General features: G+C 43.6%; 1 protein-coding gene across 2 annotated transcripts in view; it reads left to right on the top strand.

Annotated features, from left to right (window-relative positions):
* Positions 1-14,901, top strand: part of Sesn1 (sestrin 1) — a 99,850-nt gene extending 84,949 nt beyond the window's left edge. For both annotated transcript variants that reach the window (XM_057762096.1, XM_057762097.1), the window contains exons 4-10: positions 1,255-1,437; positions 2,474-2,716; positions 7,878-8,025; positions 9,537-9,649; positions 11,020-11,210; positions 12,767-12,911; positions 13,762-14,901. In XM_057762096.1, the coding sequence (XP_057618079.1) occupies positions 1,255-1,437; positions 2,474-2,716; positions 7,878-8,025; positions 9,537-9,649; positions 11,020-11,210; positions 12,767-12,911; positions 13,762-13,848 (1,110 nt within the window). In that variant the 3' untranslated portion in view covers positions 13,849-14,901. The remainder of the gene's footprint in view (positions 1-1,254; positions 1,438-2,473; positions 2,717-7,877; positions 8,026-9,536; positions 9,650-11,019; positions 11,211-12,766; positions 12,912-13,761) is intronic.
* Positions 14,902-18,675: the final 3,774 nt, after the last annotated feature.

Raw genomic sequence — 18,675 nt, forward strand, 5'->3', positions numbered from 1 at the left:
TAAAATATCTCTCAGCAGTTAGCTCATTAACAGTCAAAAAATCCAAAGAAAACACAATAATATACATAATCCACACTCCCTGTGTATTTTATACCTTTAAATGGCTTATAACTTTTTATTACTCTATTCATTTTACATTCTTGAAATTATTTTTTTAATCTATGACTGTCTCTATCCTTTTTTTTCTCTCCCAAGCCTACATAGATTTTTTTAAAACACACACACACACACTGTGATCCATTTAGAGGTTTCTTTTTGTCTGAATCTGTCTTTACTGGTTATCTATAGTCCTGACCACTAAAGTCATTGAACTGCTACACGGGCATGGCTAGGACCAAAGTGATGGCTTTGGCAGCTGGTTCCACCCTGCTTGACTTCCCACATGGCAGAGGTACCAGTGAGAGTCGAGCCTACCATCCTAGCTGTGGGAAACTGGGGGTCTATGCAGCTCCCAAGTGATGCACATCCTGCTGGCCCACAAACACCAATCAAGTGCTGCATAGCAGGACTTCCCAAGAGCCTTCCGTGCTGCAGTATTGAGGCAGGAAGCCATCTCTAAAAGGAGCTATGCATCTGCTTGCCACCAGCAAACTGAGCCTATCAGAAAAAAATGAGGCTACCACATCTGACTCTGTTTTTGTGTGTCTAAAATCCTTTTTAAAAAGCTTTTTCGGGTGTTATGTGGATGTGTGAACGCCATGTTGGAGCACCATATGTTCATGGAGGTTTCTCTGTCCTGCCCTGTCCCATAGCTGCTTTTAAGGAATCACTCAGGTGCTTATATTAATTAAAACTGTTTGGCCTAATCGCTAAGACTGATTATTAACTAGCTCTTACTATTAAATTGATCCATTTCTATTATCTATGTTTTGCCACGTCTCTCGTGGCTTCACCTGTGCTCTAATACTTCTCGTTTCTCCAGCGGCTGGCTGACCTCTCCCTTGACTCTGCCCTTCTTCTCTGAGTTCTCAGTTTCATTATTCTGCCTAACCGTATCTGCCTGGCTATTAGTCAAGCAATTTTTTATTATTAACCAGTGAGAGGAATGCGCGTTCACAGCGTATCGAAAGATCATCCCACAGCAATGGTTTTCTATAGTATATTTGAATTTTTTAAATTTCTAAATAAAATCTCTATGTCTGTAGTCTGGAAAAGTTAAAACAGAATCATGAAAAACCTGTTTGTATGTTGTAAGGAAAACAGATTTGTAGTAGTTGATAATTTTAACATAACTATATTTTTTTTTCTGTGAAGGCTGCAGCCAGGCACCAGTGCTCCTACCTAGTGAATCTACATGTCAGTGACTTCCTTCATGTTGGCGGGGACCCCAAGTGGCTCAATGGCTTAGAGAATGCACCTCAAAAGCTACAGAATTTAGGAGAACTTAACAAAGTATTAGCCCACAGGCCTTGGCTTATTACCAAAGAACACATTGAGGTACGTATGCCGTGAAATAAAATTGCTATATTCCTATGTAGACATTTTGGTAGACAAGAGCTCTCAGCTTACGTGGGTAAATAAGTGGGTATATGTCTCCTGGGTTGCACAGTAAACCAGTGTGTTTTGGAGAACACAGACACTGTCTTTCAAAGGCTGCCCCAGTGATTTGTTCCTGCTGTCCTGCATTTTCGTCAGCTATGGTCATTGTCTTAAAGTTCATCTGTTCTTACAGGTGTGAAGTAGCATCTCGTTCATCCTTATTTGTAGATGACATCTTAAGCTAGTTTCTTCTGATTCTAGAGTTTTTTTTTTATATAAAAAAATGAGCTTTCTCTGTAAATGTGTACCACATTATAGTAACATCTAAAATATGTTCTCAGCCTTGTCCATCTGTGTTACAGAACCTTTTAGACACTGTTACATAGTAGGAGAAAATGTCAGAAGGTGCAGTGTTTGAGTATGATTACTATGGGACCTGTTAGATTGCAAGGAAAGGCACACAAGATTCTAAAATAGGGGATACAAGCACCTGGGACACAGAATTGAATTTGAAGAATTGTAGGGTTTATGCATAACAAACAAAATCAAGGACTTAAGAATCTTTAGAATGAAATTGCTCAAGCCATTGTCTTTAAAATTTCCTTTAAAAGACCTGATTAAATAGGAAAACCAGATGTTTCCAACAGTGGTGTCAGCTTTACCACAAACAATACATTTTCACTGACAACATGTGATTCATTCTTGTCCACCATCTGAAATACAGCAACTAAGTATAAGCAAAATAAAACCCTATTACATTTTAAAATAAATTATTTCATAGAGTCAAAGTGACAGTGTGCCAATAGATGTCAAGCTCATATTTCTAAATAGATTTTTAATAAAATTTTAACCAATTATAGGTTATGTGTATCTTAAATTATAATCTTAACCGGGCTTTGTATGGTGTCTAGTCCTGTTTCAGTCAGTTGTTAAATACTAAAATGAACTGTGTTTACCATACATCTCAGATTAAACCTCCATTCTCATCTGCCAGGGGCTTTTGAAAGCGGAGGAGCACAGCTGGTCTCTGGCGGAGCTGGTCCACGCTGTGGTTCTGCTCACACACTATCATTCTCTGGCCTCATTCACGTTTGGCTGTGGAATTAGCCCAGAAATTCATTGTGATGGTGGGCATACCTTCAGACCTCCTTCTGTTAGTAACTACTGCATCTGTGACATTACAAATGGCAATCACAGCGTGGATGACATGCAGGTCAACCCAGCAGGAAATATCTCGGTGAGTGTCTGTTGTTGTGAGACTATAATAAGACTAGTTATTATAGTTGTTATTTTTTCCTATCTGGCTTATTCAAAAACCTGTCCTGTTAGGTCCACAGAGATGTTAGAGTTTTTTATTTGTTTGTTTGTTTCAAGATAGGGTTTCTCTGTGTAGCCCTGGCTGTTCTGCTGGAATTTGCTCTGTAGACCAGGCTTGCCTCAAACTCACAGAGATCCACCTGCCTCTGCCTCCCAAGTGCTGGGACTAAAGGTGTGCGCCACCACTGCCCAGCTAGGTCTGTCTTTTAAGGATGCATTTATTCTACTGCCAGTGTCCATCACTAGTCTAGGTGCTAAGGCCGTGGTTCTCAGCCTGTGGGTTGTGACCCTTTTTGAGGTGGATCAAATGATCCTTTTACAGGGTTTGCCTAAGACCATCCTGCATATCAGATAACAGTAGAAAAATTACAGTTATGAAGTAGCAATGAAATAATTGTATGGTTGGGGGTCACCACAACATGAAAAACTGTATTAAGGGTCACAGCATTAGGAAGGTGGAGAGCCAATATACTAAGGTGTTGGATTTTCTTTTACTCTAGCCCCACGTTGGAATGCCAAAATGTTGTTCTTTTGGCTTTTGGAGGGTTGCCACCCAGCTCCAAAATAAATATATACACAAGGAGGCTTATAAATGCCTGGCCTTAGCTTGACTTGTTTCTAGCCAGCGTTTTGAATCTAAAATTATCTACCTTTTACCTCTGAGCTTTTATCTTTCTCTATTTCTGTATACTTTCTTTACTTATTTCCTTACGACTTGCTGTATAGCTGGGTGACTGGCCTCTGATATCCTCCTCTCCTTGTTCTATATTGCTCCTCCTTCTCTTTCTCCCAGATTTCTCCTTCTATTTATTCTCTCTGCCTACCAGCTGGTGCCGGAGAATTGTCTGTATTCTGTCAATCATATTTCAATAAAACGCTGATTGGCCAGAAGGAAGTATAGGTGGGCCAACCAGACAGGAAGTAGAGTTGGGGAGAGGAGAACAGGAGAATGCTGGAAAGGAGGAAGCCCATTCCTCTTATTCCTGCCCAGACCACCAAGAAGCAAGATGTAACCTACCCGGCTGAAAGGTATCAAGCCACGTGGCTAATGTAGATAAGAATAATGGGTTAATATAAGCTACAAGAGCTAATAAGAAGACTGAGCTAATGGGCCAATCAGTTTTATAACTTATGGAGATCTCTGTGTGATTTTCTTTGGAACTTGCCAGCTGTGGGGTACTGGGTGGAACAGAAACCCTAACAAGCCAGCCCTTCATGTTACAGCCAGCCCCGCCTATCCTTGCTCCTGCCTCGCTATTGGCCATTCAGCTCTTTATTAGACCATCGGGTGTTTTAGACAGGCAAAGTAACACAGCTTCATAGAGTTAAACAAATGCAACAGAAAAGAATGCAACACATCATTGCATCATTCAACAAATGTTCCACAGCATAAACAAATGTAACAATCTTAAAATAATATTCCACAAAATTAAGGGATATACAACACTATGAGCTCTTCTAGGAGGTTACAGTCATGGTTTCAGGTCCATTAGTCAACCAGGACCAGCTAAGAAGGGGAAGGCTTAACATAGTGTGACCCTGATAGAGGAGTGCTATGGACAATGGTTTTTATCCTGTAAAGATTTGTTTCTTGTACTTGTTTAATAAAATGCTGGTTGGCCAGTAGCCAGGCAGGAAGTAGAGGTGGGACAATGAGAACAGGAGAATTCTGGGAAGAGGAAAGATTCAGTCTGCAGTTGTCATCCAGATGCAGAGGAAGCAGGATGAGAAGGCCTCACTAATAAAAGGTACCAAGCCATGTGGCTAACACAGACAAGAATTATGGGCTAATATAAGTTATAAGAGTTAATAAGAAAAGCCTGAGCTAACAGGCCAACCAGTTTATAATTAATGTAGATCTCTGTATGTTTCTTTGGGACTGAACCGCTGCAGGACCAGGCAGGACAGAAACCCCGGTCAACAGAGAAGATTTCCTGGTGGCCATGGTGTTGTTCTTCTTCCTCTTCCCCCTCCTCTTCTTCCTTTTCCTGTTCCTCCTCTTCTTTCTCCTCCTCTTCCTCCTCCTTCTCCTCTTCATTGTCTTCTCTGGCAAAAGAAAAGACTGGCTTCCTAACTGTTATGCTTTTAGGAAGTTAAGTCAACTTTGATCTCCAATTTCCCTTTAAATTTTTTATTTTTGTGTTTAATTTTATAGATAGACTCTAATGATACCAGCTGAATGTAAATTTATTAAAATGCTGTGGTGTTTTAAATGAGAATGGCCCCCATAGGCTCATAGATTTAAATGCTTGGTCCCTACTTGGTGGAACTGTTTGGGAAGGATTGGGAGCTATGTCATTGGGTGTTGACTTTGAGGTTTCAGAAGCCCATGCATGACATTCCCAGCAGCTCTCTCTGCCTACTGTTTATGAGTCAGGATGTGAGTTCTAAGCCTGCCTGCCAACTGCCATGCTCCTTACCATGATTATAGTGCACTAAGTCAGAAACTGGATACAAGTTCCCAGTTAAATAGTTTCTTCTATAAACTATCTTGGTCCTGGGGTCTCTTCACAGCAATACAACAGTAACTAAGACATTTTTCCTTCTACCTTTCTATCTTCTGTTTTTTTATTCCTTTAAAACAAGTCAGAACAATTTGATTTTTTAAAAAATTCATTTATTTTATGTATGTGAATGTTTGTATGTGAATGTATATACAACTTTATGTCAGAATCGGGTATGAGAGCCCACTATAGATGGTTGTGGGCCACCGTGTGGTGTGTGGTTGCTGGGAATTGAATTCAGGACCTCTGGAATTGCAGCCTTAACTGCTCTTAACTGCTGAGCTATTTCTCCAGCCCTATTTTTTTTTTCATTAAAAAAAAATGTGCGTGTGTGTGTGTGTGTGTGTGTGTGTGTGTGTGTGTGAGAGAGAGAGAGAGAGAGAGAGAGAGAGAGAGAGAGAGAGAGAGAGAGAGAGGAGAGATTTGTGGAGGTGGTTCTCTCCTTTCCCCTTTAATGGGTTTCAGGGATCAAATTCTGGTCACTAGGCTTTCAGTGTAAACACTGAAACTATTTCAGTGGCCTACAAGTTGATTTTTTTTATAAGTAAGTTAATTCCTGTATACTGAGGGTCAGAGTTCCTCATATTCTTCATATTCATAATGAAAAGGCTTCTTTTTGTGCTTGAAGTCGCAGAACTAGCATTGTGGCCACCTGTACACCATTAGCACAGGGGCCAGCAGATAGCGCAGGTGGACAGACTTCCTGGTGTGTGTGTTTGATGCTGGGTAAAGTTGTCATGCCTCTCCGAGCCTCCTCCCTACACGGCTCCTGTAAAGTTGAAGTTTGGTGATGAGGTCTTAAATCTCCCCAAAGAATGAAAATGCCTGCTTCAGTGGTCTGCCATGTGTCAGATACTAAGACCTGCATTAGAGACAGTGAATTAACATATGAAGAAACATCACTTTCCATAGCATGATTCTGGCTAAACAATGGACTGCATGTGGCCCCCAGTTATTTGCCAAAGCTCAGAGTTCTAAGTGTGGGTGAGAGAGTGTATGAGCTACTAGGGTACTGACAGTTGGATTCTTGCCTTTCTCTGGTCTCAGTACCAGGATGATGTAAAGTGTCTGGATTTTCTTGGTTGTTTCCTATTAATAACAATAAGAAATGGGGGTTTTTATTTTTCTAATTGATTAGTTCCCTATAGTAAGATTTTAATTTGAATCTTTTAGAAGGTATATAGCTTGCACCGATCACACCGGACAGTGAGTGGATAGAAGGTGTGTAGTTTACACCGATCACACCGGACAGTGAGTGGATAGAAGGTTATAGTTTACACCAATCATACTGGACAGTGAGTGGATAGATGTTGAGTTTATACTGATCACACTGGACAGTGAGTAGATAGGTGTCTAGTTTATACTGATCACACCGGACAGTGAGCGGATAGACGGTGTATAGTTTACACCAATCACACTGGACAGTGAGTGGATATACGGTGTATAATTTATACTGATCACACCGGACAGTATCCACTTTTCCATTCTGGAGGAGGCAGGCTCTGGATCGGTATCATGTAAATATCACAAGTTGTGTTTGATGTGCTAAAAGAAAGAGCAGAATGCTGGGTAAGAATAACTGAGAATGGGGGTAAAGAATGCTCCAAGTCTGTAAGCTGACGTTGGAAGGATGGATGAGGAAGTCAGGAAGCAGTGGAAGATTTTGAGGTCTTACCACATTCGTGGGCATTGGGGAAATTCTCACCTGGTAGAGAATTTCTAGCATGCAAAAATGTCCATCTGTAATCTCAGCCCCCAGGAGGTGATCCAGAGCTCAGAGTCACCCTCAGCGTCACTGCCTAATTTAGGCCAGCCTGGTGCGCAAGGGACCCTGTGTCTCAAACAAGCAAACAGAAGGAATGTTCTCAGCAAAATAAGTGGAATTCCTGGAGGGGAAAACACATTTACAGGAGATTTAAAGACTTCTTTCATGAGATGCGTCTTTCATAGATTTGACCCAGGATTTAGGGTAAAGATGCAGCCAGGTTGTAGGAGTAAATCACTTCTCTCCTCGGCTGTCCTGTGCCAGCACCTGGCCCTGTAGATGAGAAGCTGCTGTGGTCAGCCAGCAAGTAACAGCTGCTAGCCCCATCCACAGGGTCAGCTGGCCAGCTCCAGCCATGCGAGGACAGGTCTCATTTTTAATTGGTAAACTGTATAAATAGAACAATTACTATTTTGAAAATGACAGACATGTTGACAGTGTGTTCTCTGTGTATCTTATTTACCTGGGCAAGTGGAAACTAATTTTTAAATATTCAATTGACAATTTTGCTTTGAATTAACAGTATTAAATTTTAATCTTTAAAACAGTGTAAGTAACAATTACATTATTACTTTTTAAGGTTAAAAAACATTATAATTTGTTGAAACATTTTTCTTTCAAATCTTAACATTTAAAGATCTCTATAACCCATAGGCTAAAACAATTGGATGTACTAATGTACATTTAAATTATAAGAAAATTTATTTTTACTATATGCTGGCAAGATAAAGATTTTTATGAGGCAGTCTTAATGAAACTCCTAAATTTCATTCTGTGCCTGCTGTCTGTAACATAAGCAGTGCTGTTCTCAGGTGAGCGACTCCTTCTTCGAGGTGGAAGCCCTCATGGAGAAGATGAAGCAGTTACAGGAATGTCGCGACGAGGAGGAAGCCAGCCAGGAGGAGATGGCATCGCGGTTTGAAATAGAGAAGAGAGAGAGCATGTTCGTCTTCTCTTCAGGTAATAACAACGTGAATGTGGTCAGTAGAGTTTCTCTTACAAGCCCAGCTTTGGTTTGGTTTGGTTTGGGTTTTGGTTTTTCAAGACAGGGTTTCTTTGTGTAATGATCCTGACTGTCCTGGAACTCACTCTATAGACCAGGCTGGCCTTGAACTCACAGAGATCCTCCTGCCTCTGCCTCTGAGTGCTGGGATTAAAGGCGTGCCCCACCACCACCTGGCTCAAGCCCAACTTTTTTATTTAAAAGTGGACCCCCAAAGCTACCGCATAGACTTTCCCACTCACAAACACTTTCTTAAGGAAGGCAACTGAGGAAAGGGTAGGAAGTGCAGATGGCACTAGGGTAAGAGTGGAGCCTGAGTCCTGTCGTACACCAGCACCCTCCGCTTCTGAGCCTGAGTCCTGTCGTACACCAACACCCTCTGCTTCTGAGCCTGAGTCCTGTCGTACACCAGCACCCTCCGCTTCTGAGCCTGAGTCCTGTCGTACACCAGCACCCTCCGCTTCTGAGCCTGAGTCCTGTCGTACACCAGCACCCTCTGCTTCTGAGCCTGAGTCCTGTCGTACACTAACACCCTCCGCTTCTGAGCCTGAGTCCTGTCGTACACTAACACCCTCCGCTTCTGAGCCTGAGTCCTGTCGTACACCAACACCCTCCGCTTCTGAGCCTGAGTCCTGTCGTACACCAACACCCTCCGCCTCTGAGCGTAGAGTGAAGCCTAGGTCCTGTCATACACTAACACTGTCCCCTTTTGCCTTCAGTTTTAATTGTAGTATTGGGAAGGGGTTGGCGGGGTGCGTGCATGCCACAGGAAGCATGCGGAAGTCGGGACAACTGTCAAGAGTTATCGCCTTCCACCATGTGGGTCCATAGATAAAACTCAGGTTGTTGGGCTTGGTGGCAAGTGTCTTTACCCACTGAGCCCTCTCACCAGACCCAGAGATGATTTAGTTATCTTACATATTATCCAAATGGGGTATTCTTAACTTAGAATGCATACTTTTGAGAACTTAAAATGTATAAATTAGAGGAGAAAGACAGAGGAGTCAAAGAGAAAATGAAAGCCGTGCAGAATTCTATGACTGCTTATTTTATCACAGAAAATCTCATTTTTACTACATTCTGTTTTGTAGTAAGCAAGATACTTTTGTATTAAGTTTGTATTAAGACTTTATCATGGGGTGGAGGTGTAGTTGGTAGACTGTTCGGCATACCCAAAGCCCTGGGTTCCACCCCCAGCACCATGTAAACCAGGCATGTGGCACACGCCTCTAATCTCAGCACTCAGGAGAGGGAGGCAAGAAGATAAAGTCGTTCAGGGCCATCCTGAGCTACGTGGCAGGGTTGCGGCCAGCCTGGGCTACATGAGATGATACGAGAGAGTGTTTTGGTTTATATTTGTTATTTAGTGTCAAAAATAGTTCATCTCACAATTGTTTATGATGGGTAAAATGAATTAGCATCTTGTTTTCTAAAGCTTTGAAAAGATTTAATTTTCTTTTCATTTCAGATGATGACGAAGCTACACCAGCGAGAGATGTATCTCGGCACTTTGAGGACACTAGTTATGGCTATAAGGACTTCTCTAGGCACGGGATGCATGTTCCAACGTTTCGTGTCCAGGTAAACCTGTACTTGTGTAACATAATTGTCTAGAAACCTCTCGCTGTGATGTGAAGATGCCCCCTGCGCTTGAGAAGTGCGCTCAGTGCTCAGCAGGTCACACACATCAGCAGCAGCTAAGGACTAGTGATTAGCAATACTTCAGGTTATCTCTTCTGCACTCAGTCTTGTACAGTTTCCAGTTTATCAGCAGAATCATGCTATAGTTTATGTCTTACGTTTATTTGTGTCAATATTAAACAGGTGAATTACTACTCTCAGCTTGCCCAATTATCCCTCACAGGCCAGTGTTAAGTAATAACCCTTTTTATTAGAGTTATGAAGCTAGTTGAACTTTTGAGACTTCTTTTTCTGTCCCCACCCAAATTATAATATACTGTTTAAAAGAACAAAATTTAGGCACAAGGAGGAGTTGAACTGTAATGAATAGATCCAGAATTGAAAGGATTATTGTGTAACTTTTATAGAGAGAGATAAGAATGCGAAAGGTGTGAGCTGAGAACCCAAGGGCGGCTGGGACTGTAGCTCAGAGCTGGACGTTCCTAGGGCGGGCAAGCCCTGGGGCTGCACAGGTGGCGCGATGGAGCTGGAACTGCTTTAGTCTCAGCCGAGGAGCCCAGTGAAGGGCGTGAGGAGACCAAACACTGAGCGCTGCAGACAAAGATGCCATGAGTGGGAAGAGGTTTCACCCTGCGGGGGTGCCTAAGTGCTGACTCAGCTTACAGTAGGTTGATGGGCACTGGCTGGGAGTTGTGGCCAATGTCAAAGAGATGTTCTAGGGTCAAGCAAGTTGGGGCTTAAGAGTTCTTTGCAGTAGAGAGGCATCAGAGAGGCTTCATATAGGGAAGGAATTAGGAGACTTGGTTACGGGGATGAAAACCAGGTGGGAGAGAGGATGAGGCGGGTGAGTGGTGGGGTAGACTGAGCTAGACTTTTGTTTTCACTTTGTTTTGTGGCGTAGTCTTATTGTATAGTCCAGGGTGGTCTCTAACTTTTGGTCCTTCCTGCTTCATCTCCCCAAGCATTCAGATAATAGGCACTAGCTACCATAGGGCTTGAAAATCCGCAAAATCCAAGGAACATGGGGAAGGGGCTTTCATCTGCGATTGCCCTGGGGACTAGGTGGAGTGCTGCAGAGAGCTGCAATGTGCGCTCGGCTCCCTCCGTTCTTGAACCTGACCAGGTTAGAATTCCTAGGCCTTTTCACATCGCAGTATGGACATTGAGAGTGAACTGCGGCACCCAGGAAACTGAGTTCAAGGTCAGCGGACAGAGCCAGCTGCTAGTGACTTCGTGTGCTGTGCGCTGTGGACACAAGGCTGTTCTGCCATGTTTTAAGTATTGATAATTTCTGTCGTCCCCATGTTTAGGACTACTGCTGGGAAGACCATGGCTACTCTCTGGTGAATCGGCTTTATCCAGATGTGGGACAGTTAATTGATGAGAAATTTCACATTGCTTACAATCTTACTTACAATACAATGGCAATGCACAAGGATGTCGATACCTCAATGCTCAGACGGGCTATCTGGAACTATATTCACTGCATGTTTGGAATACGGTCAGTCTGCTTCCTTATGCTTATAAAGACATTTCCTTTACATGAAGTATTGGGGTGCCTGCACACACACGGGCGTGCACACATAACTAATTCTATAGTTCCTGTGCACCACAGAGCCACAGCTTGGGTTCTGTGACAGGTGAGACAGGTGAGGTCTTGACAAGTGACAACTGACTTCAAGAAGGGAGAGGAGCAAACTGGTCCCAGCACATAGACAGGAGGCAGAGCTGGTCACCGAACATCTGCATCCTCTTCTGTCCCTGGCCTTCATAGTTCCTGGAATTCAGCTCCTCTGAAGAGCACCCACTCCTGCGCTGCTTGGGATTCTTTCGGTCCTGTTGGCTCCCCAGCCTGCTGTGTTCTACAGGAAATATAACATCTTCTACCTTCTCATACACATATTCTGCACTGTGTGGCTTTCTGGCTGTCTCGGCCGATAAATCTGCTTTCTCCCATATGGCTTTATCAGAGACCTGCAAGCTCTCTTTAATTCACACTGCTCAGGCTTTTAAAATACATCCAGCCAGTTTTAAACCAATTCCTACTGACCAGCGTCCAGACTATTGACTTCAGCCTCCTTGGACGGTTTTAGGATCAGCTTTGCCAAGAACGTTCCCCTTTTACACTGAAAACACAGAAGGTACCTCGCAGGCCTGTATATCCTGAAACACAGGATTCAGTGCTTGGAACAGACATTGCTGCGTGCAGGCATCTCAGCCTCTCCTAAAGGGACACCGTGAGATTCTGAGAGACCAGCCAGCCCTCCTGCACCACTCACCCCCGACTTTTTCCTCACTGTCCCCAGAAACTTACACAAGTAAATTACCATGTTAGGTGTGTAATAGTACCAGTAATAAATATAAATTCTTGAGCTGGGTGGTGGTGGTGCTCGCCTTTAATCCCAGCACTCAGGGGGCAGAGACAGGCAGATCTCTATGAGTTTGAGGTCAGCCTGGTCTATAAGAGCTAGTTCCAGAATAGTCTACAAAACTTCAGAGAAATCCTGTCTTGAAACACACACACACACATTCTTAATTTCTTTCTTTCTTTTTCTTTTTTTTTTTTTTTTTTTGAATTTTCGAGACAGGGTTTCTCCGTAGCTTTTTTTGGTTCCTGTCCTGGAACTAGCTCTTCTAGACCAGGCTGGCCTCGAACTCACAGAGATCCGCCTGCCTCTGCCTCCCGAGTGCTGGGATTAAAGGCGTGCGCCACCACCGCCTGGCTCTTAATTTCTTTTATGCTCTGTTCAGTGTCGGCTTCACTGTGGTTGTGTGTTGGTGATTGTGAATAGGTGGTTGCTAGGTGCCCGGTGCTGTTGTGTTGGTGCTGTCAGCTATGGGAGTACTCTGCTTGGGCACTAGAAACCTTCTGTTCTTCCCTACTTTTTCCTTTACGCTTTTCCATCCCACCCATTTAAACATCATAAAGCCATAGCATTTCTGGGACTAACTGCGCATACAATGAAGAGAGAATTATGTGTTTACATGGGTGTGTGTTGCACATAGGAAAGAGATTATTGCACACTGACTGTAGTCCATTCTTATGTCCTTTAACAGATATGATGACTATGACTATGGCGAAATTAACCAGCTATTGGATCGTAGCTTTAAAGTCTATATCAAAACTGTTGTCTGCACTCCTGAAAAGGTTACCAAAAGAATGTATGATAGCTTCTGGAGGCAGTTCAAGCACTCTGAGAAGGTTTGTGCTCGTGGTGGCTGGTTTACCCTGTAATTCGCAGTGGGTATTACACCCCTTCACATAGTCAAGTGGCTCTCCAACCCCCTGCATCATCTCTAGAGCCTGAAGAACATCATTCCAGAGCGTCCGTCTCAGGAACCCATTGAGAGAGGTCTCTATCATGAGAAGTACAAGAAGAGACAAGAAGGCTGGTCTGTCCTCAGAAAACTGGCATTAGCTGTCTCCACCTAAGGCCATTGGACAAAAGTTTTTAAAACGTGGGCATAGGTAGAAATAGGTTCTCTCTGAAGCATGTTTTTAGAAGTTAATGGTTTGTCAGAAAATTCTAAAAGTCTGACAAAGCAGCCCCTAGATTTTCTGAACTATAACAAATATGCAGTCAAATGTAAATAGAATAATACGACATTTATCCCAAAGGAGCCTGATATTGTGCGGATAGATAAAGACTTAAGTTACTTGGTAGCACATAGAATATACACTTGGCCCGTCAGTCGTTTCTGCATCCATCCGTTGAGTCAACTGAGGATCACAAAAGTCCCTACAATTGTATTTGTGCCAAATATGTACCTGTAGTTTGTCATAATTCCCCAGACAGTATACCAACCATTTATATGGCATTTACATTGTAGTGACAGGAGGCTGTGCATTGATCATGTGTCTAATATGCTATTTAGTACAAGGGACTAGAACAGCCAGGGATTTGGGTAGCCAAGGAGAATCCTGAAATCAGTTACTCATCATAGCAAGGGATAAATAACTGTACTTATTTGGGACATTTTAAAATTGAATATACTGAAAAATTGTGGTGTTTTATAATCTGTTCTTACATGATGTTGTCTTTTATATGCAGGTTCATGTTAATCTGCTTCTTATAGAAGCCAGGATGCAAGCAGAACTCCTGTATGCTCTGAGAGCCATTACCCGCTATATGACCTGATGCCTCTCCTCCTTAAAGATGATTCTGGAATGAAGAGCAAGTGTAGTCTCCAAGGGGACGGCTCCAAGCCCCAGGACCAATGGTAGATAAAAAGAATTCAGAAATCCGTTGTGCCATGATTCCTTTAGTGTCTGCTATTTTACTGTGGGATGCCACTGCTTATGGGCAGTGGGTGCTTGGCGGCGTCAGTGTTAGAGCTGTGAGGGAAGGCTGCTGGTCACGGCGCTCGCTTTCTCACAGTGCAGGGTGCTGTACGTTTGTTTCAGCACAGCGACTAGTCATTCTCCAAATCCTGCCGCTCTCATGTACTAGGAGAACAAGAATTGGAGTGTGTGAAGACTGGGCCTTGGGTACTAAGTTTATACATAAGGAATCGCACAGTGCTCGGTGCTGCTGTGGCTGGGGACAAATGCGTGGCTGCTCCAGCTAAGCTACTAGTGATTAAGGCGAGCACTGCTACTCCCTGAGCCTACGTGCATACCTTGTGTGGTTTTCAACTAAACTTGTACACGTTCTTTTTCTCTCGCATCTACAAAGCATAGAACTATTACTCGCGGCTCAGCAAAGACCGTGTGGATGGCAGCAGTCTGCTTCCTTCAGTATAGCTTTTAAAATTCAGTTCGTGGGCAATATTACAGTGGTATTCTTAAAAGATTTCCTCCAAAGAGCAATCTTCTGATGAAAGTATGGATTAAAAGGAGAATGGGCTATCTTTTGTTGTGCTGTTTCCCACGATTTTCTGACTGGAGGGCAGCTGTCTTGTGCAGGGAATGTGGAAAATATTGCTGCAAACATCTGCACAGTCCCAGGAGCACCCTGCCCCGCGTGCTCCAGTTGACCTCGTGACCCTGACTTTGAAGGTTGTGCAGCTCCTTACAGAATAAAGCTGGAAAATATTTTAGTGAGGCTATCAAATTTGTATCTTGATTTACAAAAGGCTAACTTTGAGATACAAACATTGAAAAAAAATGTATTAAGTACTTTGTATTCTGGAACCGTGAATTGCTTTTGAAGTCTGTCAGTATTATTGATATTTTTCAATAAAGAATAATTTTCCGCAATTTGCTGTCTTAATTTCATAAAGTCCTACTTTAGCTTCACAATTAGTAACAGAATCAGTTTCCGTTCTGAGCGAAAGAGACTCACACTTAAACTGGAATCAGATGAGTGACCGATACTAAATGGAAAACCGTTTTGAAGCCCTACAGATGTACAGCGAAGCAGGGGTGGCAGTGAGACAGCTTAGGACTTGCCTTGAAGGATGTTATTGTGGTCCATCTCTCAGCACTGTATCTAAACACATAAAGGTTCATTTGGCCTATGATTCTGACTGCCGGGAAGACTGAACAACCACCTCTGATTCGAGCCACATCTACTTCAGCTCGTGATAGAGAAGCAGAAGAGACATGAGAGCCGAGCGCTCCAGATCGTGAACCCATTCCTATATGAAAAGAAAGCATCCATTGATTGAGTTCCATTACAGGAACCAAAGCAAACCCTTCTCCTGGGTCCCACAGCCCAACTCTAGAACCTCTGGAGGCCACCCTCAAACAATAGTAGATACACACCCTGTGAGAAGCTTAGACATCCAAATAGGTCTGCTTCATTAACTGCAGGGGTTAGCATGCCAACAGAGCACTGTGATCCCAGCACTAAGAGTGGAGCCAGGCAAACCAAGAGTTCAAAGTGTTCTTTGAACTCACAAAGTGTTCTCACAGGGTGTGTATCTACTATTGTTTGAGGGTGTCCTCCAGAAGTTCTAGAGTTGGGCTGTGGGACCCAGGAGAAGGGTTTGCTTTGGTTCCTGAGAATGGAACTCAATCAATGGATGCTTTCTTTTCATATAGGAATGGGTTGACAATCTGGAGAGCTCAGTTCTCATTTCTCTTCTGCTTCTCTATCACGAGTTGAAGTAGCATGTGGCTCTCAGTAGACAGCGCTCACAGTAGAGTGCTCACAGTAGAGACTGCTCACAGTAGAGAGTGCTCACAGTAGAGAGTGCTCTCAGTAGAGAGTGCTCACAGTAGAGAGTGCTCACAGTAGAGACTGCTCTCAGTAGAGAGTGCTCACAGTAGAGAGTGCTCACAGTAGAGAGTGCTCTCAGAGAGTGCTCACAGTAGAGAGTGCTCACAGTAGAGAGTGCTCTCAGTAGAGAGTGCTCACAGTAGAGAGTGCTCTCAGTAGAGTGCTCACAGTAGAGAGTGTTCACAGTAGCAGATCTGACCAGGAGAGTGCTCACTGTAGAGAGTGCTCACAGTAGAGAGTGTTCACAGTAGCAGATCTGACCAGGAGAGTGCTCACTGTAGAGAGTGCTCACAGTAGCAAATCTGAGGAGGAGAGTGCTGACAGTAGAGAGTGCTCACAGTAGTAGATCTGAGGAGGAGAGTGCTCACAGAACACAAAAGCATGAACTGAGCCCATGAAGCTTCTCATCATGTGGAAATCAGACAGAAACGGAACATTTAGTGAGTCAAAGTCATGAAAAGAAAAAGTAGTTAGTAAAACTGATATTCAGTGCTTCCTGAGAACACAGGGCTTCTCTAAACACGCAGACTTTCTAATTTTTCTGTGTATTTTTCTTTTAAGTTTCCAAAATATCTAGGTAAAGAAGCCATTCTACAGGCTGTCAAAACCTTGTTTTCACCAGAGGATTTTTTCTTTTTTAAAGAGTCTTGGATGAGGTTCTAGGGTTTAAATTTTGAAATCTGACTTTTTGGTAAAATTAGAGGATTTGTTTTCCCAGTCCTTGAGTATTGAACCCAGGGCTCAGGCATAGTAGGCAGGCACCCAGGAGGAACTTTATTAGACCAGGCATAGCGAACTATAAATATGGATGGACCCTAGTCTCCCGTGCTTGTCATGCTGAGGCTAAACCTCACATATAACGTATGATACTTTAGAAACCCAAGAACAAATTTAACAATTTGGCTATTCACAATTGATTTTTGACGAAGTCCATATGTGAACAAATAAAATGTTGGGGAGGTACAGTTCCATCAAGATACTATTTCCTCAAATCTACCTGCATGACTGTGTTGTGTGTGGAACAAGGCCACAGTTGGGGTCTGAGGGCAGCAGCGTGGCCAGCTGGGGAGCTCCATGCCTTCATGATGACCCGGTGAGCCCCTCTGCACCTTGTGCACTGTGACAGCGAGCGTGCAGTACTACCCCAGGCAGGAGACGAAGTTAACAACAACCGCGCCTTTGTGAGACGGCTGCTTGGGAGCCAGCAGAGCTCTTTACCAGCACAGCGAAAATGAAGGAAAACCTCCCAGAGCCTGCTGCTCGGGTCAGAAAAAGTCCAGCTTCTGCCCAGGTCCGGCGTGTCTGACTGCTGAGACTGCCTTTTTGTCTCCCTTGGCTCGGCAGTAGTGGGGCTTTTGGAGTTGTTGAGAGCAGCGGTTCTCAACATTCCTAGTGCTGTGACCCTTTAATCCAGTTCCTCATGGTGCGGTGACTCCCGACCATAAAATTATATCATTGCTACTTCAGAACTGTAATTTTGCTGTTATGAATCATAACTATCTGATAGGCAGGATATGTGACACCCCCTCCCAAAGGGGTCATGACACTCTGGATGCGAACCACTGGTTTAGATGCTTCTGAAAACAGGTTGCGAGCCAGTTCACTAGAATAGCTCAGAGATGCAGTTCCGAGGGCGGGTACAGGGGCAGCCAGAGAGTGCTGAGAAGGAACAGAAAAACTGCGTGGGCCAGAGGGAAATGCGAGCAGTTCTAAAAGCCACACAGACCGGGACAAAAGCCTCACACACACATTCTAAGACCTTGACAAAGTCCAGAGCCTCCAGCCAAGTTGACTGATGGAGATTTTTCTGTACAAAGCCAGTCTATAAACAGTGGGAGAGAGGTAAAATGAGAGCCAAAGTTACATTTTAAGTTTTAATTACTTCGCCTAAGAGATCCATCAAACAAAAAAATGTCTGTGATCTGGAAGCCCCCACCCAAGGACAGATAGTTCCTGAAATGTTGGAGGCTATTGTTTATGGGAGATAAGCCGCGTGTTTTTCACTCCCTTAAACAAGTTCCTTTGACCCATCTGCACCGAATGTGCTTGATCACATGAGGGTGGGAGGTTCACGGGCAGGAAATATGTCAGGATGAACACGTGCCCCTGATTGGATGTAGGTTGGAGGTACGTTAGGGTGTGTCCTTGCCCCACATTAGTCCTGATGGAAATACTTAAGCCACTGTAAGCCCTGATTCGGGGCCATTTTCTGGAAACCCAGAGATGGACCTGGCCAGAGCCCATCCACCTGGCCGGTATTTAATTAAAGTCTGCTTCTCATTTGATACAAAACTGTGGTACTGGCTTTATTCTTCATCAGTGGATTAACAGTGGCCTCAATTGCAACAAAAACCTACAAGGCATACAGAGGAATAGAGAACCATATGCCAATCAAAGAAATATCTTCAAAACCCTAAAGAAAGAGTTTTCAGGCTGGGCATGTTGGGGCAAGCCTTTTATCCCAGCACAGCGAGGCAGAGGAAGGCAGATCTCTGCAAGGCCTGCCTGGTCAGTAGAGAGAGTTCCAGGCCAACCAGAGCTACATCGTGAGACCCAGTCTGAAAAAGAAAGAAATTGAGTCTGTGTAAGTAAATCCCTCCTCAGGAACCACAACGTAAAGTAGACACAGGCTGGAAAATTATTTAAATGTTGGCAGAGGAAAAACTGCACCAAAGAACCCAACAAATTCTGGAGCTGAAAAATACCAAGTTGATGAAAAGCTTATGAGCAAAGTCTGTAATCCCACTACTTGGGGGTGATGCAGGAGCACCCTGAGTAAGCTTGAGGCCAACATGAGGGACA

This window comes from Chionomys nivalis, chromosome 2 (genome assembly GCF_950005125.1).
Source record: "Chionomys nivalis chromosome 2, mChiNiv1.1, whole genome shotgun sequence".
Lineage (NCBI taxonomy): Eukaryota > Metazoa > Chordata > Mammalia > Rodentia > Cricetidae > Chionomys > Chionomys nivalis.